The 25,418-nt window shown below is 32.4% G+C and overlaps 2 protein-coding genes across 3 annotated transcripts; one reads left to right on the forward strand and one right to left on the reverse strand.

The window, feature by feature from the left end:
- The first annotated feature begins 3,707 nt into the window (after positions 1 to 3,707).
- Positions 3,708 to 7,506, forward strand: LOC140990548 (alpha-galactosidase 1-like). The gene is made up of 14 exons (XM_073460281.1): positions 3,708 to 4,092; positions 4,476 to 4,534; positions 4,630 to 4,686; positions 4,798 to 4,832; positions 4,929 to 5,032; positions 5,130 to 5,205; positions 5,754 to 5,812; positions 5,908 to 5,973; positions 6,053 to 6,136; positions 6,230 to 6,294; positions 6,433 to 6,515; positions 6,609 to 6,699; positions 6,922 to 6,971; positions 7,057 to 7,506. The coding sequence occupies exons 1-14, from the start codon at positions 3,956 to 3,958 to the stop codon at positions 7,288 to 7,290; spliced, it is 1,200 nt and encodes a 399-aa protein (XP_073316382.1). The 5' UTR covers positions 3,708 to 3,955; the 3' UTR covers positions 7,291 to 7,506.
- A 2,759-nt stretch (positions 7,507 to 10,265) lies between these two features.
- On the reverse strand, positions 10,266 to 21,175 carry LOC140990547 (katanin p80 WD40 repeat-containing subunit B1 homolog KTN80.4-like). 2 transcript variants are annotated; one of them, XM_073460280.1, is made up of 18 exons: positions 20,797 to 21,175; positions 19,650 to 19,780; positions 19,203 to 19,320; positions 18,876 to 19,102; positions 18,392 to 18,494; positions 17,673 to 17,743; positions 17,463 to 17,537; positions 17,236 to 17,379; positions 16,912 to 17,137; positions 16,229 to 16,750; positions 14,621 to 14,686; positions 14,418 to 14,509; positions 13,005 to 13,130; positions 12,094 to 12,168; positions 11,846 to 11,958; positions 11,108 to 11,224; positions 10,919 to 10,987; positions 10,271 to 10,834 (listed from the first exon to the last, which is right to left on the reverse strand). In XM_073460280.1, the coding sequence occupies exons 1-18, from the start codon at positions 20,828 to 20,830 to the stop codon at positions 10,771 to 10,773; spliced, it is 2,373 nt and encodes a 790-aa protein (XP_073316381.1). In that variant the 5' UTR covers positions 20,831 to 21,175; the 3' UTR covers positions 10,271 to 10,770. The 2 variants fall into 2 exon arrangements, with proteins under 2 accessions (XP_073316380.1, XP_073316381.1); XM_073460279.1 differs by having other exon boundaries at positions 10,266 to 10,987.
- Positions 21,176 to 25,418: the final 4,243 nt, after the last annotated feature.

Consider the following 25,418-nt stretch of genomic DNA (forward strand, 5'->3'; position numbering starts at 1 on the left):
TATATATATTTGTGTGGAAGTGAAATATATCAGAGACTAGGGTTGTACGCAATTTAAGTCGAGTTCGATTATTATACTACTCGAACTCGAGTAGATTTAAATTTTGGAAGTTCGGCTCGATTTGAACTCGATCGAGTTTGAGTTCGAATCATGAAAATATCTAGTTCCTCGATTTTATGTTTGAATGTATTCGTAGCATAATAGAGAGTTCGATCACGACTTCAAGTTTGAAAATTCTATGTTATTTTAATCTTCAGGTTTAAATTTTGTATTTATATTACCAAATATATCTTTAAATTATAGATCATCTAAAAACAATAAATATATAATCAAGGACGTAGTCATTATTTTTTAAAAATATGGGGGTTGAAAATAAAAAAAAAATTTAAGCACTCTTCATAGATTTTTTAATTTTTTTAATATTAGATATCTTAAGATGTAAAAACTAAATTGCTCATTTGCAGCACTAATATTTTTGACAAATACTCACTATTTTTTATGAAATAATGCATGATATTCCCTTCTGACATTTTAATTCACCTATAAATAAAAAATTATTCATTATTTAAATTTACATATAATTACAAAATATTGATAATGAAGAATTTAGCTCACAAAAATTAAACGTAACGATGAATTTATAAATTAAATATATCAACTATCTGAATTCATTAATATATACTCTAAAATATTAAATAATCAAACAAAAAACAAATTAACATTTTCTTTTCGATTATATAAGTTTATTTTTTCACACAAATTAAAAAATTCAATATAAATAATAATAATTATACAAACACTAACTCAATATATTCTTATATTATAATAAGAAATAATACATCCAAACGTAGACTCAAGTGTGGATAGAATTGAAATTATTGTGGAAATGTCACTATTTGAGTGTACATTGGCCTAAAATGGGAAGGCCACAAGACCCATGTTTAAGCATGTTATTTGATCGGATCGGATCAATTCCTGATCGAATTAAACCGATTTTGATTTTTCGGGTGATGATAACCAATCCTATATGATATCAGATTAGATCGATTTCAGATTTATCGGATTGAGAGTGTAACTCAATCCAAAACTCAAATCAAATTAATTTGATTTCAAATCGGATTGAGACCAAATTGAAATTAATTTTTAAAAAAATCATTCTGCTTCTAAAGGAATTATATTAGATACAAGTCAAGAACTAGTTCCGGTAGCACATTCAAACGGACCGGATTAAAATATCAATATGAAGCAACTCAGTCAGATTTACTATTCATGTTAAATTGGATTCAACTCATAACCAATTGGTTCATATGACTAAACCAAACTAAATTCAGATCAATTCTGAATTGATTCAATCCGTTAACCATGTCTACTCATATTAGTTCACACAAAACCATTAATTATTGAGTAGGTCTCTTGTGAGACGGTCTCTCACGAATCTTTATATATGAGACGGGTCAACTCTACCGATATTCACAATTAAAAGTAATACTTTTATCATAAAAAATAATATTTTTCCATGGATGACCCAAATAAGAGATCTGTCTCACAAAATACGACCCATGAGATCGTATCACGCAAGTTTTTGCCTTAATTATTTACGTTATCATTAATTATTTTAATAAAAGATGCGTATTCAATTGTCATACATTTAGGGGGGAACACACCAGATGAAAGTGATAAGGAACTAAATAAAGTTTTATTCAATCAATGAAGCAAAGTTGGTAGCTTTTGTCTTAGGTATATTTGAATATTCCGTTTTGGCATGAAAATATCTATATATAAATGATATTCTAATCTTGAAAATCAATAAGAAATTGATGGTAATGGCACAAACTTCCACATTTAGTCAAGAACATGCAGAGAAATGATATCTCTCTATCAAGAAATGCAGATACGATCTGTAATGATACTGTGACATAAATATTTTTTAATCAAAGATAAATATAGATTCGAACATATGTTAAAGCAAAAAATTCAAGAATAATGTTAGAGGTACAACCAAAATATCGCACAACGATATTTACAATAATTAAATCGTGAGATTTTGTTATTATATTATGAGATTTTATATTGAATTTCTCATGACATATTGATAAATAAAATTTTTGTATTGAATTTTTTGTATTTTAAGAATTTTGTACAAATTTGGTTGTACATGTAGCATTACTCAAAATTCAATTATTTTTTTAATTTACGTGGAAAATTTTGGACTTCAAAATAATCTATTTGCGCTTCCATTTTTTTTTTGGTATAAATGGATTTACTTAATTTGAAAAATAGCTGTTACACTATTTTTTCGTTGCTGACAGAGGTAAAAGTCTATCAGACTATCTTCAAATCATAGGAATTTTTTCCAACAATGTGGTCTAACGTGTAAATTGTAGATGCAATCAAGTTAATCTCTGAATGAGATGAAAATCGTGCCATCAAATTTTTCATTAAAAAAAAAAATCTTGCATGGTTAATACATTGCCTTTTTGGTTCACAAAATAATTTTGCCTTCCTGGATGAAATTTTGTTGGTTAGAATAATTATATTTGTTTAATAGAACAATCAAAATATTATGTTTGAGTTGATATATGATTTAAAAGATTTAAGTTTTATCGTTATTACTGACTATAATTTTTAATAAAACGAGAAAGACTGTGTCAATTTTTCTATAATCGATATTGTAAGGAACATTACTTGACAGATGTGAGTAAATATATCAGTAGCAGTATAAGATTGTAAATTTGTGTTTTATCAGAATTAAGTGTTGTGTCAAATGTTACAATATTTAGGACAACATGCAGCAGAATATTAAAGTTTGAAACACAAATTGACTTTAAATAAATAGAATGGAAGAAATTAAATTTGCACAAGTATCTCAGGGCAAAAATTAATCACTAGAAAATCAAAACGTTTACAAAACAAATAACTAGTGATCTTAATTAAACTCAATTTCCTCAACATTGTGAGAAAACAAACGCTTTCTAAAAACAACGAACAATACTAAAACGCAATTAAGAAAGCTAAAACATGAAGCCAAAAACTGAAGCAACAAAACGATCTTCAGCCAACACTTGCACGCGTGTTGTCTGAGATGTTTCCAACAATTACGGCAGCACATCCAACCGCACTCTTCAAACACAACAACGTCTTTGTAGAATAATTTCTTCTAAAAACTATGACTTGCAAAGGTGTGTGTATATATGTTATGGGGAGAAAGCCGTAGCAATGACCTTGTTCCCTTATTTATAGATCTTTTCTCTTAGGGTTTATCTCAACAAGGAAACTTATTGCACAAGGAAAGTAAGAGTTTAATTAGAAACAAACTCTTTTTAAACATTAATATCATATCATGATAATATTATCTTAATTGTCTCATTATCTAGAAAGGCAAAATCTCATAAGATATTATACCGAATCAAATCAACTTAGGAAAAAATAATAATAGGGAAATCTTTTAAGTTAAAGAATTATATCAATTAAATTAAGAATTAATATTTCCCTTCAGATATTACTCATAATCCTTGTAACTGATGTTCAAATTATATTTTGGATGAAAAATAAAAGTACACAGAATCTACCATACGACCAACAAGCAAATAAACCCATAAATATGTTCCTCATATTGTTATAAAAATTGACATTCAATTGTAATATTTGACCGTATCAAAATCTATTGACTAATATTTGACCAGTGTAATATTGAACAAAGTTTCAAAGTAGATTTGAGCTGAAAAGGAAAGAGAGCAAAAAACAGATCATGTTAATTGAATTCAGAATCCTAAATATCGTTACGCATTAGTTACACAGAGAGAATAAAGGGCCATTCCGTTAAAGCTGATTGATCCTCATCTCCTCCAAATTTGAAACCTTAAAAATCTTATCCACTATTATATATGTAGTACAGCATAAAATTTGAACTCCCAAATTCTTGTTGTAATACTTTTTTAAGCATAATAATATACAGATGGAGGCATCATTTCTTGCAGTGTCAACAATTTGGTTGTTGCTGATCGTTACTGCTGCTACTGCCACTTATGATGCTGAAATCAAGAACAGAAGGAATCTTCTTGCAAATGGCCTTGGATCAACTCCTCCAATGGGGTAAATTGTTGTTTTTCTTGGGCTTATTTTTGACAGATCTCATGTGGGTTTTTCTTGATTCTTACTTTTTCTTGGTGGGATGCTGTAAAAATTATGTCTTTACTCGTTTTTGTTTTTGTTTTTGTTTTTGTTTTTGTTTTTGTTTTTTTTACTGTTGAATAAATAAGTTTTTTTACAGCTTCCCACCAAGTATTCTTTTTATATATGCGGAGTGAAAAACACTACGCTTATTGCTAAAGGTCGATGCTTTACTGTATTTAAATCTTTTCTGAAATGTTTCTTTCTCTATGTGACTTCTAGTTTGCCATATTTTTTTGGAAAAAGTAGTTTTAGTGACTGAATGATTATGCTATGATTAATATATTTCTATTAATTTTTTTCAGGTGGAATAGTTGGAATCATTTCAACTGCATGATTGATGAAAAAATGATAAGAGACACTGGTTAGGAACTATTTCTCAATTAGTTCCCATTATAATTTCAGTTTCTCTCTGTTTTGTTTAGGAATATTTAAATTTGAGCTTTCTTTCTTTACCAGCTGATGCTCTAGTCTCAACTGGTCTTGCAAAGCTGGGATACAGATATGTCAATATTGGTACTTTTCAATCTTCTAATAATAAATTTTCTTGATTTTTTTAATCAAGCATACAATATAAATGTTACACATTGATTTATCTAACTCGGGAAACTTGGGGACTTCTGTTAGATGACTGCTGGGCCGAAATTTCTCGCGACGAAAAGGTTCACATTTCACAGCATTTAATGCAAAGATTGGTTTTATGTTATGCATTTTGTTCCTTTGTCTCTTTATTAATTTTCTTGAAAATCATATTTCAGGGTTATCTGGTGCCTAAGAAATCCACATTTCCTTCTGGGATGAAGGCTTTGGCTGACTATGTTCATGGAAAGGGACTTAAGTTGGGAATATACTCAGATGCTGGGTAACCTTGGCTATATACGTACAATACATACATGCATTGTTTTAATGTGCTGAATTATAAATATTGTTGTGATACTGTGATCTACACTGGTTTGCAGCTATTTCACTTGCAGCAAAAAAATGCCCGGTTCACTCGGCCACGAGGAACAAGATGCCAAAACTTTTGCTTCTTGGGTAATAATTTTTTTTCAGTTTGGAACCACTTGTTAGAACTGCACTGAAAAAATCCCACCACAAGTGCTCCTAGGCTCGAGCTTAGCAAGACTTGGCCCTTAAACGAAGCCTGAGCCTTAACTGCGAACCCCAATTTAAATGTGGAGATGATAAATTTAAGATGATTGCAAGATGATAATCATTCATTTTCAGGTGAGATCGGACAGATTAAAATAATTTGAGGCTTGTGTGTCACATCCCCGGCCCCAGTTGTTTTTGGGCCGTCCGTCTGAGCCAAGGGCGATCAAACTAACCAGATTCTACCATATTAAATGAGCTGCATGTCATGCCTTACTTTGCACCTAGCCACTACAAAATCCATGCACTTTACTGCACCTTGCATCTAAATTTTCATTACTACGATTCATATGATAATATTTGACTGAGATTTCTCTATTCAGATTCAAAAAATAATCGAAAACACATTGAATCTTGAGTAGCCTTGTTGATTAACCATCTCTGGTTCTTGTTTTTCACTACAGAAAGTCTTGGTTTATTATATTCTGCAGGGCATTGATTATTTGAAGTATGACAATTGTAACAATGATGGATCAAAGCCATTAGTTCGGTAATAAGAGTTAAATATTTCAATTCGATGTCATTTTTCACATTCTTTTGCATCTTCCCAATTCAGTTCTTTGTTTCTTTTCTACTCTTATATAGATATCCAGTGATGACCCAAGCTCTGATGAACACAGGACGCCCTATCTTCTTTTCCCTTTGCGAATGGTGACATAAAAAAAAATATTTATCACACGAGTTCTACTTTTTGTCGATTGTTGACGACTTTTGTGCATAAAATAAACAGGGGAGATATGCACCCGGCCACATGGGGTTTTAAGATAGGAAACAGCTGGAGAACTACAAATGATATATCTGATAACTGGGATAGGTATAAAAAATTCATTTTTTGTGTAGTTTAACAGTTCAAGATCGTCTTTGTAACTAAAAACCGTGATTTTGAATCTTATTGATTATTATACAGCATGGTTTCGAGAGCAGATCAGAATGAAGTTTATGCTGAGTATGCTAGGCCTGGTGGCTGGAATGGTTAGTATAATGAGTACATGGGGTGAAACTAAATTAAAGCTTACAACTTCGTTTCCGAATTTAGGCCCTGACCCGTGTTGTGGATCATGTCCTGATTATTACGAAATATCCAAATTTTTCTGTGTAAAATGAATGCAGATCCTGACATGCTTGAGATTGGAAATGGAGGAATGACCAAAGATGAATACGTAGTTCATTTCAGTTTGTGGGCAATCTCCAAGGTCTCCCCACATTACTTGCAAAGAATAACATATACTTATTTTAATAAAAATTCCTCAGATTCCCATCTTTTTCTTGATTTGTTCTCATTTCAGGCGCCTCTTCTTATCGGTTGTGATGTGAGAAATACAACAAAAGACATATTGGATATAATAGCCAATAAAGAGGCCATTGCCATCAACCAAGGTGAGTATATAACCAAATCATCGACTGCTATATCTTATTCTCAAGGGTCAAAAATCATAGAAACTTCCGAAAAATACACTAATCATCCAAGAACAAGGGGATTTTAGCAACATATTTAAATTTTTATCCTCTTTCGAATTTCGCGTGGATGCTAGATGCATTTTTCCCACATTCTATCAAATATTTATAATTTTTTAACATAACATAAAATTCTTGTAACAGACAAACTAGGAGTTCAAGCTAAAAAGGTTCGAATGGAAGGCGATTGGGAGGTACTACTCCATCCTCCTCTGGTCACCTTATCACACAAACAGTAACTTGCGATTTCATAAGCTGTACGTATATATGTATGTATAGGTTTGGGCTGGACCGCTTTCTAAGTACAGAGTGGCACTGGTGATTCTGAACCGAGGGGCTTGGCGAACGGCCATAACCGCTCACTGGGATGACATTGGGATTCCTGTTGGCAGCACTGTGGTTGCAAGAGATGTGTGGGAGCACAAGACCTTAAAGACAAGGTTTGTAGGGAATTTGACAGCAACAATAGATCCACATTCATGCAAAATGTATGTATTGAAGCCAGTTTCTTGAATGAAATTATAATCTTTGAGGGGTGAGAATTAAATATAGCAATCACCCTTGCAATGCAATAATGGTGTTGGTTCCATTAATTTCTAAATAAAATGAAATGCATAACCAACTCTGATATCTTGGTGTACTTTTTTAAGTTTCAAGTATATTCATCCTTGTAACAATGATGTGGATTTTTTAAATCTATATTGTTTAGTGCTTTATTGATGACATAAATTAGTTTTTATTTATTAAAAGTATGTTTTAATTTAATATTAATAAATATAATATATTAAATTTTTATATTAAAAAATATTCACATATTCAAATAATTTCCAAAATTATACATCATTAATTAGAAAATAAGACAATTTATAATGCCGTGGTGAAGTTGATGATGGTCGATGGCGAGACTCACAATTTTAATTACCTATAAATTTGCAATTATTTTAATATTTATATAATAAAATTCTTAATGCACGTATTCTCAAAATATAAAATTAAAGGAGTGTGTAAACAAATAATAATTACAATTTAAAATCGAGTTTGGATATAAAAAAAAAAATTTATTCGAGAAAAGCATAAACTTGCAATATAATATGAGGATAAACTTCGCTATAATTATGCAATTTACAATAAATAATTGACAAAAATTATCCGACACGATCCATGAAAAATATTAGCTTTTATGTCCAAAATATTATTTTTCACTCCAATTTTTGTTTGTTAAGTTATGAAAAAAATATTGTTTTCTGTATATGATTATTTGAGATAAATATATTATTTTAGATGTGGAACAAATCGACCCTTCTTAAATAAAATAAATATTATGAATAAATATCCAAATAATTTTTTTTGTCTCCGCTCTTATAATTTTCTTTATTTAACATTAAAAAAAAATTGTCTTGAAATTCAATGCAATATTTTAAAAGAGAGAATCATAATGACATTAGGAAACAATTTTTTTATCAACAAAATTACAAAAAAAATTGCTCAAGATAGAAAATTAAAGTACAAATTGATTAATCAACTTCATATTTTGCATGTATCTAAATAAAGGTAATAGAATTCAAAAACATGCATGTTTACCTTAAAATTTTGAAGAATCATTTGAGGATATAGTATGAATTTTGAAAAAGAAAAGAAGTTAAAATGGAATGTGTTTAATGAAATGAGGAGTGTAAATAATATTATCTATTTCAAAAATACATGATATAGATAGAGATAAAGGTAAAGGTATAAATTTAGTTCATATCAACCAATGGCAATACAAGTTGGGTGGGGTCACCTCTTATTTCTTATAGAGAATGAGTTGACTTTGAAATGTCATTTATAAAAGAAATGATCCTACAATTTTGTCCGAAGGAATTTTTTATTTGAAACACCCAAATTCTTGTTGAATTGTTTGTTTTTAGCATAATATAGTACAATAATATATAAATGGAGGCATGATTATTTTCATAGTTAACAATTTGGTTGTTATTTAACAACTACTGCTACTAATGCCAATAATGATTCTGAAATCAAGAACAGAAGGAATCTTCTTGAAAGTGGCCTTGGCTTAACTCCTCCGATGGGGTAAATTGTTGTTTTTTTTTACAAATCTTTGGCAGATTTTTTAAGGGTTTTTCTTTATTCTTACATTTTTTTGAAGCTTAAAAAATTGTATTTTCTTGGTTTTTTTTTCCTTTCTTTTAGAGTGTCTTCTAGGTGTCTTTATTGATTTGTGTGGACACCGAAATTAAACATCGTGTAGAGAATTTATTGTATAAATCTCTTTTTTTTGTTGGCTTTCTTTCTTTATCTAACTTTTTCTCGAAAATGTTTTGGAAAGGAGCATAAGTTGGGAACATACGCAGATGCTGGGTAATTTTGACTGTATACATACATACGTGAAAAGGGGAAATTAAAAATTGTCATGCAGAAGAGCATGTTTTGGTACCGTAAGTCGTCAAACTTTCTTATTCCGATAAGTTGGTCTTTTCTCATTTTTAGTCATTTTTCTTGGAATGCTGACGTGGTGTCGGATCAACAATATCTAACATGTCTACATTGATAGGTGCCGCATCATCTATACATGACGTTTCGTTAGTGGACTAAGACCATACTTTGACCGACAAACAAGATCGAAAACCAAAACATGACGGAAGAAATTTGTAATTTTTCCTACATGCATGCGTTATTCTCATGTGCTGAATTATAAACAGCGTTGTGATTGTCATGCGCATTTGTCTGCAGTTATTTCTCCTGCAGTACAGAAATGCCCGGTTCACTTTTTGTACGAGGAACAAGATGCCAAAACTTTTGCTTCGTGGGTAATACTAGCCTTTTAGTTAGGAATAAATTGTTAGAAAGGCATTGAAAAAAGCCGATAAGGCGTGCGTCGGGCTCGAGCTTAGCAAAACTAGAGCTCTTCAATTGTATTGAATATTGATCACCCTTGAATTAAAAAAAGGATGTGGCTGACAAATCACTGCTATAAAATATGATATTTATGCATGAAAATTCTGTTCTAAAAATAATCGACTTAATTTTATGGTCTAGTTCGAGAGGGAGTGTGTGTGTGCGCTACAAACAAACGTTATCTCGTAAATAGGACCGCAGTTGGAATATCACAAGGTGGAACTCAGATGAAAAAACTAACCACCATTACAACAAGTTACAACTATGTATATAAATTAACCATGATAGGCAAGATCCAACTTTCAATTGCAGTTATGTCAAAAGAGGGCGCAGCGAGCAATCTATGTTCCATATGAAGTAATACCCTTTTACAGGACATATAATATAATTTGAAAATATGGTAGAATTCTGCAAAAATTCACTTAGAACTAAGACATCCAATAATATGACATATGGGGATGGAATATTTCTCTCTTCCAATCTAGCATGATTAATGCCCGATAGAGTTCGAAAAATTAATAATGTGATGAGTTGTAAATTATCTGAAACTGTGCTGGTATTATAGCTAAGCTGGTAGAAATACAATGAAATTAGGAATAAAAAAGTGAACACACAATCACATTGCATATGCTCTCAAGGACAATAGCACAACTGAGGAACCTTCTGATTCCGTTACATATTTGCCCCACAAATTTCAACCAAATGTGAGAAAGCTTTATAAAATATCCAACAGAAATAAATCAAGTTTGTACAAATTTCACTAAGGTGCGATCCTCTCATCTTCTCTAAGTACATAAATATTCATATCATCAAGCTTCTCTCAACTACATATAGAGATGCAAGTCAAGAGACGTTTTGGGTCAGACAAACAATGCATTTAGACAGACAGGTAATACAAATTTGCGGGTCAGGCCTAACTGTAGAGTAAGAAGGTTGTGAATCGAATAAATTCGAGTTAAAAGAATAATCGGTCAGTGGTGGCATGAATCTACACAGGCTGCCAGAAGTTTGAAAGAAGCATAACACCAATTTGCAGTACCGTAAAAAAAAATCGTAGCTACTGACCAGTGTATAGTGTAATGAATGTTAATGATTTACTCATGAAACTTCTTGAAGAGCCAGATTCAGCTCATGCGCAGACTTGGCCATAGAACCCCCTCTCCTGCAAAATTGGCAAATAGAATTGAAAGCACGCAGAATTGCCAAGGTATTTGCATAACCTTCATGTGAAACATGAAATCCATACCTCGTAAGGGCGGGCAGGCAGAGCTTCACTTTCTCAAGTTCCACAAAGCAGAGATTGCAACGCTCCAGCCTTACCACAATATAAAGCAAGGGAAACATCTTCCGATCAGATACATTACATAATTATCAATGTTTCAAATAATATTAGTGAATGAAACAAGCATGTAATCAAGGAATGAACCAACCGAACCTTTGCTCTGCCTCAATATCCACACCAACAGGTGATTGGGCTGATAACGAAGCGTAGATCACTGATCCAAATACTCTGACCAGCTTTAGAAGCATGCCCAATGAAATTTCTTGATGCCTAAAGAAAAATAGTTTTTCAGATTCTATATAACAATCACAACAGATCTGATGTTTTTGGGGTCATCATGGACAACAGCCAACTGCGTGAATAAAATGATGTATGCATTCATCTTATCATTCGAATAAGAGACCGACCAGCGCCAAACAATGTTACCCAAAAGGTACAGTGGTCACTTTTTCATCCACTAAACGTTGTGTTGCTGATGAGAACCATCACGTTAACATGAATACCAAAGAGAATAACCCTAGCAAGCATAAGATGCAACATCTAGCATTAAGTATGAATAGCATCCAGCAAAAGGTCCCTGAAATCATCTTTCTTCCCTCAGGTCCCACTTGTTCGGCAGCACAAAGAAATGTGACTAAAGCATTTTTGGGCCTTCAAGAAATCCTCAGTTCTCAAAATTATTCCCTTCTGCTAATCGAATCCAAATTCAGAAACATACAGAATCTACAAAAGGTTGGATGTTAAATAAAAGATAAACCTTTTAATTATATTTTTAACAAAAAAAGACCCTGTTTACTAAAAAGAGACTACATTCTTTAACCTAGGTAACATTCAAAGTTAATGGGATGAAATAGAAACGTTATTAAAGATTTTTATAAGAGTTATATTTACCTATCCATATTACTTTCAAGCAGTCCGGTAAGGAGTGGCAGAAGACAAACACAAATGTCTAATGTAACCATATCGATCTTTTCTGCCAAGAGGCTCATTACGTCAGCAAGCACCTGCATTACGAGGAAATATAAGTACTCCACTGCTTGCACAGGCAATATGAAGATGGCATTGGACATTGTTCTGCTATTGGTAAAGCAGAAAACAAGAGCTGCTTCTATCTACAATATTGGAAGAACAACACTTACACTATGATCACTCATTTTGCTGATAGCACTAAGAACACCTTTGATATCATGCCTTTGCCAGTAGCTGTGGACTACCTGCAGAGTTAGTGCCATGCAAAATAAGAGTTATTTCACTTTCTAGAATCAAAACTCACAAAGCATGCTATACTTATTCCGAAAAATATATATCACATTTGATTATTTGTCGTGGTAGCGTAACAAAAGCATCAAATTCATGAGTTACAATGCATGTAAGTTCAGCAATAACATGATAAATGTTTCCAAAAGAGGTTTCAACAAAACCTTCTCCACAAAGATTTATTATCACCAACAAATAAAGAAAAAAGACTCCCATCGGCACAGAAAATATGGCAGATAACTAAGTTACAATGTAGCATAAGCTACTTGCTATGTGGCCAATGAATGGAGTTTCCAATCACGTAATTCAAACTTTATAAAGCAAGTAGCACCAGGAATTTCAAGGGCCAGTCATCTGTACTTTGGTCAGCTCGAGATTCTGGAACCAAGATATCCCCAAGCAATGACTTTTTATTTCCATGAGAGCATTTCAAGGAGGAAGAGAGACGTCAAAGTATATTACTTCATCTAACAACTTTTCTGAAGCAGATTGAAGTTATGCTTAAATCAACCAGAAAGAAAAACCCAGTTCTTGTTTTCCTGTGTACATACGAGAAAAGGTTGCATTTTTCACATCTCAACCTCGAACTCGTGTATTTTTTCCTGTTTCTCTCACCTTTGTTACGTATGTAATGAAAAAACTTTAGTGTCTGTCTACATCTATAGTTATGTATCTTCAGATATGATGGAATCAGGTTGATAATCCATTGAAAAGAGCACACAAATACACAAAAGCATAAGGTGGGTTGAACTTCTAGAACAAGACTCCACAAAGTAGTCACCACAAGATAAACCTGTAGTTTGGCTAGACGAGATTGCATGGAACCGACGAATTGATTGTGGGGTTCCATCAAGTCAGCAATAGTATCCTCATCACTAGCAGAAACTGACTCATCTCCACCGGGTAAAGGGTAGCCTCGCTGTTGCGGTGGTGGGAATAAAAAAAACATGTCAGTTATTTCCAGAGTAAGTGGAGATGAGGTGAAGCATTCAGATCTAACCATACATCATACTACTAGCCTTGAGCGATGTAGCAGATGCTACTGAGAGATGGAAAAAAAACAGGGAAACCTCCATATGAAATTTACATGTTTTCGTCAAGCTATTTAAAAAATAACGCTATTGTATGAACCAGAAATAATTGGATCGCATAATGAACTGAAGTGCCCTGATTTTAAGCTGGTGGTATGATATGGGAGATGTGAAGGTAAGAATGCTTTTTAGGCAAGCCGCGAGTGAAAACTTTATTCCATGCACAAATTTCAACCAGCTGTCTTTTCAAGAGAAAAGCACAAAAACACATGACCACATACAATGAAAGTTTGAAAAACCAATAGTTTGAAGTAATTAACAAACTGATAGCTGCAAATACCACCCAGCTACCCTAATGAAAAGGAAAATGAAAAGAAACTGTGACAGCAAAAACGATCAGTTTTCCCCGCAAGAAACAGCTTCAAAGTCTATCGGGAGCATAGCTCAAGCACAAAAACAATCATTTAAAAGCTTCAACAGTTGCAAACTTTTACTTCGGTTCTAAATTTGCCATGTATCATATATAGTAACGAATACAACTATTTAATGATCGATATGCAAATTTAAAGCATTTCTTCTCATATTCTTTATTTTATTTTTAGTCAAAAAAATAATAATTATATGTCATATTGAAGTATAAGTTTGTGAGCTTTGTTCTATTTTGAACAACATCAAAACAAAACTCATGTTCAAACTTCAAAGAACAAGTTGAAGTTCAACTCTAAAAAATGAGATGAAATTGAGTTAAATGTCCACTTCCTGTTCAAACAAAAAAATCTAGCATTAGCGAAAATTATTAGCCTATTAGGTCAAATGCACCATAAAGTGTAGTGGTTTGAATTAGAACATAATAGAAAAGTAGAATTATTTTTGGGAGGGGTGAATATTTGAATTATAATAATAATTGTATTGAGGAAGTTGAAAGTTGAATGAAAAATATTTTTGATTAAAGAACTTGAAAATAACATAGCATGTTTATGTTTCCTGGAAGCGAAAATGTTCCCGGAAAAGATCAAGTGTTTTGGAAAAAGCAGAGAATGAAATAATATTGTTTCCTAACTTCACCAGAACGTAGATATGTGGAAACAGAGAGAGAAAGAGAGAGTTCTAGTCCATTATTTCAGAGCAAAACTTGCATGAAGTTAATCATTGCAAACAAGTTGGAGAATGCTTACTAATCTCCTTGAGGCGTTGGACGAAGCTAGACCTCGATAACGAGAACTCCTATCCATCTGCTCCGAATTTGAAACCAAAGAATTTGTTCTACCTATGATTAAAATAAAAAATGTCCATCTTCAAACTGCATACTGTGAGTTGTAAATTAAACAAAAAAGATAGAACCTAATTGTCCTATTAAGCAAACCAAAAGCAGCTGTACCTCCTTTTTGACTATCCAGATGAGGTCTATCTACGATCACGTCACTATCAGCCCCACGGAAATCATCTGTGAACATTGATTGAAATCAAATATGGCAAGCCATTTTTCTAGGACATCTGACTTATCTGAAGAATTTAAATTGATAGTCGATGCCATAAACTCAACGGTGAAAAAGGCGTCAGGGAAGCAGGGAGAGGTGATAAAGAACTAGCTGGGCGTGTTTGGCAATAGGATTAGAAGTCAACAAATCAAATTCATCAGTCTTACTTAACATGGTTAGACATGAAGCACATACACCCTGAACTAAAATGAAGCGGCTTAGAATTCATATTTTGACTTCTCTTTGGTCTGACAAGCTTAGATTTATCACTGATTATCAGATCAAAAAACCTACCACTTTCTCTAATTCGATTACCCTGAAATGGTTTTTGATTTTGCAATTCCTTTTTCGGCATTTATACTACCTCAATTGACATACTTTATTAAGACTAGATATCTTACCAAAAAAAACGTTTTTTGCTCAAAAATACACATCATGAAGGCTAAAACAGTTTTCAGCCAATAGAAAGTGAACTGACTTCATTTATTGAGTTGGGAACTCACTCTTTCGACCATTATTATAAGATAAATTAGATCATTAGAGTTGGACAGAGAAGCATCATCTGGATGCGATGTCAACTGATCTGGTGAGCCTTAATGAGCAACAAACCCTAGGTATTTTTGGGGGGGTTTTATGTACTAAAAACAAAGAAGTTTTTTTTACCTTATGATTTACTCTAAGGTCCTTTCGAGTTTTTTCCTGTACAGCGTGGTTGCAAGGATTTTTGTAACCTTTAAAATTATAAATTAGTTTTGGGCTGGCATCTGTTCAGTATTCTAAGTATTAGCATGTGGAAACTTAGGTATGTGATCCTTTGCCTCTCTGTTGTAGCAGTAAAGAATAAGATGCCTTGTAGCCTTACATAGGTTACAGAAGGCACCTGTTTCCAATCATGGGATAGGGTATGAGTTGGAAACTACACTAAGTACACAAAATCCAGAGGAAGTCTCAGAAGTCATAGGAAATCCGTATGCAGTATAAATGCAAGTGACAATCCTTCTCATTTTTATCATGCTTCACTGAATCACGCCAAAGTTTAAACCCCATAAATAAAAATTCCATAAGACTGATCATTCTTTGTCCTATGTTCACTTGCCAGCTTGAATCTTCAAGCCTAATGTTCATCACCCACTGCCACATCCCAAACTGTTTAAATCCAACAAAACTAAATATAAATCATCAAACCAAGGATGAGAGCTTGTCGAGCATCTGAAAAGCCTGAGGACAACTTTGATCCCCCTGGAAAGTTAAACAGTGACATTTGACCCCTAATATGACATTATCCCAACCAACTCCCCCTGTGCACTTCCCACATGAGGCATCATTAGCGTGTTTCATGAATGAAGCAATTCACAGGTGCTAAGTTTTTGGAACTGCTTCAATACACTCAGATACTCTATTTTTCCATCATCTTAACAAAATCAACAAGCGATAAGACATGGATGTGGGGGACTTTTATCAAATATACAAAAAAGGCAACAAAGTTGTAGATCAGTGATAATACATACAACTTTCATGCTGGTATGTGGATTGGGCATCAGTGTTTGCATTTGTTCCAAATATTCCAGAATTAATATGCTTATCATCTTTTCCTTTCCTTTCAGCTGCTGCAACTACAGTGATTGAGCTCTTAACTCCAGTAATAATATTCCTGTCTGGAACACTAAAATCCATGGCTTTCGGGAGCTCATTATCAGGCTGAGATGAATGCAGCATCTCCAAGTTATCTCTGACATTTGAAAACTTTCGAAGATCTGGTGTTTTTGACTGCACTGGTAAAGGCAGTGTCTTCACTGAACCTCCTTCCTTTCTAGATTCAGTACCTTGTTCTACCCTTGGATTATTTCTAGGCACAAGCACTGGTATCACATCGGATTTGTTTAACATTGGGATATTAGCTATGGATTGGACCTTTGCAGTTTGCCGCTTTGTTGCTGGTGCATTGACCACCTCTGATGAATTTATTTGAGTTGGTCTGGAAACAGCATTTAAACTTGTCCTTTGAGGGGTGCAAGGAGCACTGGCAGTAGCTTCAACAAGCATATAAAAAAATAATATTTAATATAACCCCAGAAATGAGTATGAATATATGAAGAAAATTTGACGAAAATATGAAAGAATTACAAGATATAAGAGAAAAAGTAAATATTCCCAAATATTGAAAAAGTAAACACGTCAAAGATTTACTTACATGAAAGAGATTTGGAATCCTTACTAACTTCTGAATTTTGCTGGACAGAAAACTTTGTGATAGATTTAGTCTCTTTCACAGAACTAGCATTGTATGAAACTGAAAGTCTTCCCAAGCCGTCCTTTACATGATCTTCCTTCAATATTGTTGAACCACCGGAATGAGTTTTCGGCTCAAGGTGAATATTCAATCCAGCAGTACTGCCCTTTGCATATGGTTCAATACGCTAGACGCATGACAAAGTTGAAGAACAACGTCAATTAATTTCAAATTAAAAAATTTAAAGATTCATAGTTCAGAAATAGCAATAAATTTGATTGTTACCGAAATATCAACAACCCATACTCCAACACAACTTTGATTGAAGGAACATCCAAGAAGCTTCCCTTCATGAACGTTCATGTCTGATAATTTAGACCACCCCACATCTACAGTAGCGTGATTTTTTATGGGTTCCCATGAATAAACCTACGCCATTAACATCAGGTCAAAATGAGAAGCGCCAGGTAAAACTTGGTGCATTATCTCAGAATAGAAATAAATAAGCCTACTTTTAGATTCTCATGCAAGCCACATAGCAGGGTCTTGCCATCAGTATTGAAGGTCATAGAACGCACTCCTGTGGACTAAATTTCAAACATATGAACAATAGTTATTTGATGCTCATAGAATAACATTGAATACAAAGCTCACAAAACCTGAAGAAAAACACGTCAACAGTTAAATGCATGGCATGAGATTAGACGAAAAAAAGAGCTAACCTCAGGTCCAGCTGAACCCATTAGCTCAAAAGTTTCAAGATCCCAGAATTTAACTGTTTTATCGGCTGAACCTGCCATAGCATTTCAAAAAGGGTGGCCAGAAATTAAAATGACTGTCAACTTGTAAGAAGGTACAAATTTGAATAATTGTTCAGACTTCATCTTTCGATTTATAGACACAGACAACGGAATGATAATAGATGACAAATGGAACACAAGCTGCATAAGGAACCCAAAACCATAAATCCATCAGTAGCTATCTATTTCTTCCCTTGATTAACTTAAAATCAGAAATTAATATTCTTTTAAGCAAAGGACCCCCTCTCCTAAAGGAAAGTTCCTAAAGGAAAGTGAAGATCTTGCATTCAAAGTTGCATTCTCTTAACAATTTCTGAAGCAATGATAATAAAATTTTAAGAAACATAAAGGAATTGCGCTGTGTATCCTGTAAAAAGGAGGTATTATTTGTCTACAGTAAATATGCTTCATTAAAACTCCAGTAGAATGTCCTAGATAGCAATATCTCAGGACTATCAGTAGCACTTCTGACACATCCACCGACTCAGAAAATATTAAAGCAATATTATTTGTTCACTGGAGGTCATCTGCAAGGTGGCGGGACATATTAGCAATCAAATAGATTGACATATAGAACACTAAAAATCACATGAACTTCCATAAACTTCCAGATCTAGCAATTCAACAATAAATTTTACCACCTGTGGCCAGCAAATATTCCTGAGGATGGAAATCAATGCATTGAATTTGCCCCTCGTGACTTTTAAGATCATGCAAAAGCTTGCCGGCAGTTAAGTCCCACAGCTGTTATATCAGAAATCATGTTGAGAAATGGAACAACAATGAGAGAATCCAACCAATGTAAAGGTAGCACATCTTGAGATTTCACACAGTAAAGACATGCTAGAATTGTCAAAAACATGACAATAAACTAAAAAAGAGAACAAATAATGTCAATGAATAGGATAACGCACAAGTCACAACAATGACCCCTTGATATATGCTAATCGATTTGATACAGCATACAGAAAAGACAGAAACTCATATCAGGTAGCAGAAAAGAAAATTTCACATTTCGTCACATAAAGGAAATTAAATGCTTTTTTTCTGTTAATTAGCAAAAATAAAGCTGCAAATTTTAAATGGAAAATGACAAACAAGAAAATTGGGAGATAATAGTCTAACCTTCACAGAATTGTCCTCTCCACCTGAAACAACCCATCTACCATCAGGTGAAAACCTGATTGCATTTACACCTCGAGTATGACCCTTGTAAGTGTGTATACACCCTTTTCTACGGATATCCCATATTTTTAGGTTTGTATCCAGAGATCCAGATGCAAAGAACTCCCCAAAAGGGTGAAAGTCCAGTGATATGCAGTTGGATCGATGACCAGTGAGAGTGCGAATGACTATCAAAGACATGAGGAAAAAATCAACCGCAATGGTTTGTTTTTCAAAAAGAGGGATAAAATGCAACTCATCGAATAAACTGGATAGCAGAAAGCATACTCTTGGCCTCCTCCAAATCCCAGAGCTTGACTGTACCACTAGCGGCACCTGCAGCTACCAACACCTCCGTAGTATCAAAGCTAACTGAATCGATTCCACTCGTATGGCCCGACAAACTCTATGTGATTAACCATGAATATAACACCAAATGAGATAAAATCAGGGAATTCATCAATTATCATTTACACGGCTATTTTACTTGTCAGAAAGTAAATAATAATAATATTGTGAAATAGTGGAGCATCAGCTAAATATATGCTGTGTTTTTGTAAAAATGGTTCATGAACTACCCACCCTCAGCCGTGTACATACTAAACCTAAGCATGATCAAGTGGTTTTGAATTGGGAGATACGACAAAATGATGCAACTCACGGAAACGCAAAAAAGTAGAGTAGAAGAAATAGGAATACTCTGGGAAGAAATATGAAAGTGAGAATTGAACTGACCAGTATGGCATTAGGCTTCCCAATAGCCCAAAGGTTAACCTTATGATCTTCTCCTCCAGTCACAAGAACTCTTGATGATTTCTTCCCAATCTTTAGGCAGTTCACGCTTAAAGAATGGGCTACAAATTCCTCTGTCAGAAAATACACAGTCAAGGAGCCAAACAAACATTTCACTTTTTATTTCCCTTAACTCTACTTCTCACTATTTTATTCATAAGGTATACATCTGAGACATAAAAAACAGAGTCCACAAACAGTTTTAAAAATATAAGAAATTCAAAGATGGGTCCTGGTCTTGATAGAAGTACAATGGGCGTTTCTACTATGTACTATCCTCAAAAATCAATTCTCTACTGGACTGTTACCACTGAGATTGCTCGTTAATTCGGTTTGGAAGGTAGCAATCTTGATACTTTTATCTTTTCGGCAAATATAAATTCATAGTGATTTTTATTAGATGCTTTGACTTGTCTTTGGAAATTCATTAGATGTTCTTCGATTGTCATTCGACTAGCTGAACCATATCCATGGTCAATTGTGTCAACTACTAATCTCAACATTCTCAGTACAGGCACTTCTTGAGGCCCCCAATCAACTCACACGCTCAAATAAAATTAAAAAAAAATTCTACAAAACGCTCAGATATACCATTGTCTAAAGTTTACATAGTGTGCGAACCATAACTTATTACGTCACAATTGCCAGTTTGATTTTCTAATACATGATATCTGCACTCAAAATATCAACAAGACTTCTGCTATAGTGTGTAATGCACATATTCTCTAGCACTATGTACACAACAGTTGTGTGATATCAATGGAAGTCAGATTTTAACTCAAATACTTTTTAGCTTATAAATATTAAAATTTTCCAGTTCATGAATCCTAAATAACCAGATGCTCTTAATCACAAAATCTTAAGCTTACTTGCTCAATAAGCACCAAAAATCATGCTAGAGTGATGAACAAATAACAGTGTTACCGCTTATTGATAGAATAAGTAACCACGGCAGCTTGACAAAAAAAATAAGTAATAATTAAAATAGGGTGTACCAGATCCAACAATATAACCACATCATGCTACATTTCCCTTCCAAATCAAATCCCAACAAGTTTAATTAAACAATCAACTAGAGTAAAAAGGATACGTAGCTTGTAAGCTCGTTTGGTGGTTGTCGTCATTGCGGAACCCCTATATGCCAACCCCCCAAAAAAATTAAAAAACTAGCCCAGAAATTCCACTTGATCGAGTGGAGACTCAGGCTACAGATGGGACCCTGGATCCATCAGCTCCAGATCCAAAATGCACCAACCCCCATTCACATTCCTTCGACTCGTTCACTTCCGATCCCAATCTTGCGGGGCGGAATCAGAACAAAACAGCGAGTAGATTCGGAAGACTTTGGAGGGGTTTTGGGGACGAGGAAGATCGAAATGTGGCTGATTTCGCAGACTGATATTTGAATTTGGGTGCGTTTAGTGGAAATATTTTGGGGGTTGCTAGAGTTTTTGAATTGGTGCGTTCAAGATGCGTGGAAACTTATAATAATAATAATAATAATAATAATAATAATAATAATATATAAGTTTAAAAAATGTGAAATTTAAAACAATTTTGATTTGATTTGCTACTCGATTTTTATTTTTTTTTACAAGAAAATAGTATAGTTAATTAAAATTTTCAAATATATGGTTTGGATCATACGTTTTGCATTTGTTTTATATTAATCTTCCAATTTTTTTCAACTTTTACTTATTTTATTTCAAATCTCACACGATTTTTCCTCCTATTTTTTAAAATAATTTTTTATTCAAACATATTAACTTATTGAAACACATAATCAATTGATTGATATAGCGTTCGGAGTTTTGGATCAACATACAATCAACTATTTTATTCTTGTCTTAGTTTTGAGAATGAGAGAAATCTAAAATATTTCTATCAGAGAATGTGTTGCTATGAAAAAATTGCCTTGATTTTTAGACCTAGTTTTCTAGGCGACAAATGCATTTGTATTTGAAGGATTCCACATTAATTAGAATGTGATAATTTAATATTTATTATGACAAAACCGAACTAAATTTAAACAACATTTTTGTTAAACGAATATTTCATCCGACCCGTTTAATGAGAAATTATTATTTTTTATGTTTAAAATATTAATTTTCATTTTATATATGGATCGGATCGACTCGTATTATGGATATAGATATATAAAACCATCTGATATGAGATATAATATATATTTAAAATAAGAAAAAGTGATGATAAGTAGTGTGATGCCATTTGTAACAAAATCGTGAATTCGTTTCAGTAGGAAAAAAATCGACAAAAAAATTAAGATTTGACATCTATCTAATGAGTAGGTCTCTTGTGAGACGGGTCAACCCTACCGATATTCACAATAAAAAGTAATACTCTTGACATAAAAAGTAATAATTTTTCATGGATGACCCAAATAAGAGATCTGTCTCACAAAATACGACTCGTGAGACCGCCTCACACAAGTTTTTGCCATGTGTAATACAAGTTTTTGCCATATGTAATACATTGGTGAGTGAATAAGGACTACTCGAAATGTCCATGGGAGGCTGAAGCTATCATTCGTGCATTGTGGAGTTGTTCGTAGGGGTTTGTTCGAGTTTATCTACATGGATAGTGTTTAAAAATCATTGATGAGTTGATATGTGTCAAATTTTGACGCATGTGGTCAAACAAACCGTTGGTAGGGGTGATGGTTTGAGCCGGTTTTTTTTTTAATATTGAAACGAATCGTCGTGTAGTGTTATTTTCAAATATTATTTTAAGTTGCATTTTTTATTTAAAATTATTGCATCGTTTCGGACGGTTATACGTTTTTTAGAATTAAAAATAAATAAAAAGTAAAAATCAAGAAGTGATGAATTCAATCTTCAAACATATAAGCAATATAGGTGAATAATAAATACGATGCCTATTAATTTTATTAAAAAACAATTTCAATTAATTTGTTAAAAGAGCAATGAATACCTAAGAAAATATAATAAAAACTCTGTACGATTAAAAATTTATAAAATTATTTATATATACATATATATATATATATAATATGTAAATATATATATATATATATGTAATAATTGTTCATGATGGGTAGAACAATCGAAATGTGATGATTGAATTGTTATACAGTTTTTTTGTAAAGCAGCAAACATTCAGTCTTATAATTTGTGTCAAAGTCACGAGCTCGATTCTCAATGATTACAAAGAGTGCAATTACTGATAAAAAGATTTTTTGGGTGCAATAATTGTCTCTGCTGGGTAGAGCAATCGAAACATGGTGTTAGAGCTACCATACAATTTAAAAGATTTGAGTTATGTTGTTACTTTCAGCTATAACTTTTAGGAAAACGACAATCGCTGGATCTTTATGTATATGTTTGTCTCAATGGAGTTAATGTTCAAAATAAGTTTTGCCCGGTTGACTTGGAGCTATATGGCCTTGATTGACTGGTTTTCAGGACGACTTGGTGGATCTCTTTAGTTGGATGGTGGAGCCTCTGGCATGTTCGTTGTCATTCTTATATTATTTCAAAATTTATATACTCTTTTTATTTTATGAATGCTTTGTTTTGTAAGATTTTATGCTTTGTATAAAAACTTTATAATAAAAAAATATAGTGATTTGTGTACACACAATATATGTGTCACGATTGTTAATTATATATAATAACATGTCATGACATGCACGATGCATGCATTTCATAAAAAAATAATGAAGCAGTTTTTTAAAAAATTTAAAAATGAAACTTATTAATTTTTTAAATTAAATTTTAGAAAATAAAATAAAATATAAAGAAAAATGTGATATATATAGTTGGATAGTTTGAAAATTTTTTTAGTAATTATAAAAAAATTCTTCATCGTACCAAAATTAGTTAGTATAAAGAGTTTATATATTGTATACATACTCTTCATACGATGCACATTCATTGTGGACATCTATGTGAGGACCGCTAAGATGATGTAGGCATATTCACATATTATCTAATACAAATTAATATTTAATATATTTGTATATATTAAATATGAAATCGTCTATACATATTTATATAATTTTCAATTTCAATCACTCCCACCATCCATAATTTTCTATCTTCAATCCCCTATAATATAAAAAAATTAAAATTTAATACTCAAGAAATTTATAGATACAATAAAATCTCGATAAATTAATACTCGATAAATTAATAATATCTCTAACATAATATTTTATCTCGGTCCTGACTTGGGTCATTGTGTTGAATAAATAATTTTGAAAATTAATAAGATAATATTTTTTCAGAAGACTCGTGTATAAAATTGCGGTCCATTCAATATTATAAATTAATAATTATCTAACATACAAACATGGGTAGAAAAATTTAGTAAACTATGATTATAGTGTTGTTTGTTTTAATGAATTTAATTATATTGTTGTTATGTCTGTATGGTAAATTATATTTGATTAGTCAAAAGAGTAACTATTATTGAATTAATAAAAACAATTAATATAATTTACTTATTTTTATAAATAAATATATATATATATGTGTGTGTGTGTGTGTTCAATGAATTTTTATTTATATTAATTAAAAAATATGATGCATACATTGATGTAACAAAATGATTTTTTATGTTATTCAGTTTATGTTTGCTAAATTAAAAAAAAATGTGAAATAATAAATTATTAATTTATCGATCAATTAATAGTTCTCTAAATTAATAAAATTTAATGGTCTCATTATTATCAATTTATAGAGCTTTTACTATATTTCTATATTTATATCATTTTATTCTTCTTTTATTTCAAACTAAATTAATTATATACGATAAACATCTTTTATTTCAAATTAAATTAATTATATACGATAAACAAATTAAAATAACAAAATGTTATTATATGTATATAATTATTATACTCATGCAACACATTTGCATTGACGGCTAATGCTATTTGTTAAAGCTAAAAGCGATTTACTAACTAACTATTGTATGGTGGTTAAAAAAAATTATAATTCTCAAAACATCATATAACCATACAACTATATATATTATATTACTTTTTACATTTTATTTTCTATTTTAACTTTAAATTTTAAAAACTTAATAATTTTTATTTTTATTTGTTTTTTAAAAAACTACTTCATTCTTCAAGGTTACGTAACACGTGTATCACATGAGTCACGATCAACTAATATATAATATTGTTATGGCCTATGTGAGCAAAACTGTGAAAAGCAAAGGGAGACCAATACCATGCAACTGATTCAGCGGTTTCCAATCCAAATGGTTACTTTCGCCTATGTGAACAAAACTACGAAAAGCACAGGGAGACCAATACCATGCAACTGATTCAGCGGTTTCCAATCCTAAGGGCTACTTTCGCCTATGTGAGCAAAACTGCGAAAAGAAGAGGGAGACCAATACCATGCAACTGATTCAGCGGGTTCCAATCCAAAGGGTTAATTTCAAAAACAAGGTAGACGATGGAGTTTTGCAAAATTAAGGTAAAACGTCGCCAATAATGGAGGACATTGCAATATATTTTGCAACGTCCAAGCTGTTGCACATGGCAGATGCCAACATTTTTTTTTATTGAATTTAGACGCACATCTTATCAGTAAAATAGGAAGACTACAAGCAAAAAATGAGATTTGAAACTCAAATTCAATAATTTGAAAAATATATCACCTTAAATGGTGAGTCAGTCAATCAATTTTTTTTTAAAAAAATTTATTTGTAAAATAT

Source organism: Primulina huaijiensis, chromosome 12 (assembly GCF_012295235.1).
Source record: "Primulina huaijiensis isolate GDHJ02 chromosome 12, ASM1229523v2, whole genome shotgun sequence".
In the NCBI taxonomy this organism is placed as follows: domain Eukaryota; kingdom Viridiplantae; phylum Streptophyta; class Magnoliopsida; order Lamiales; family Gesneriaceae; genus Primulina; species Primulina huaijiensis.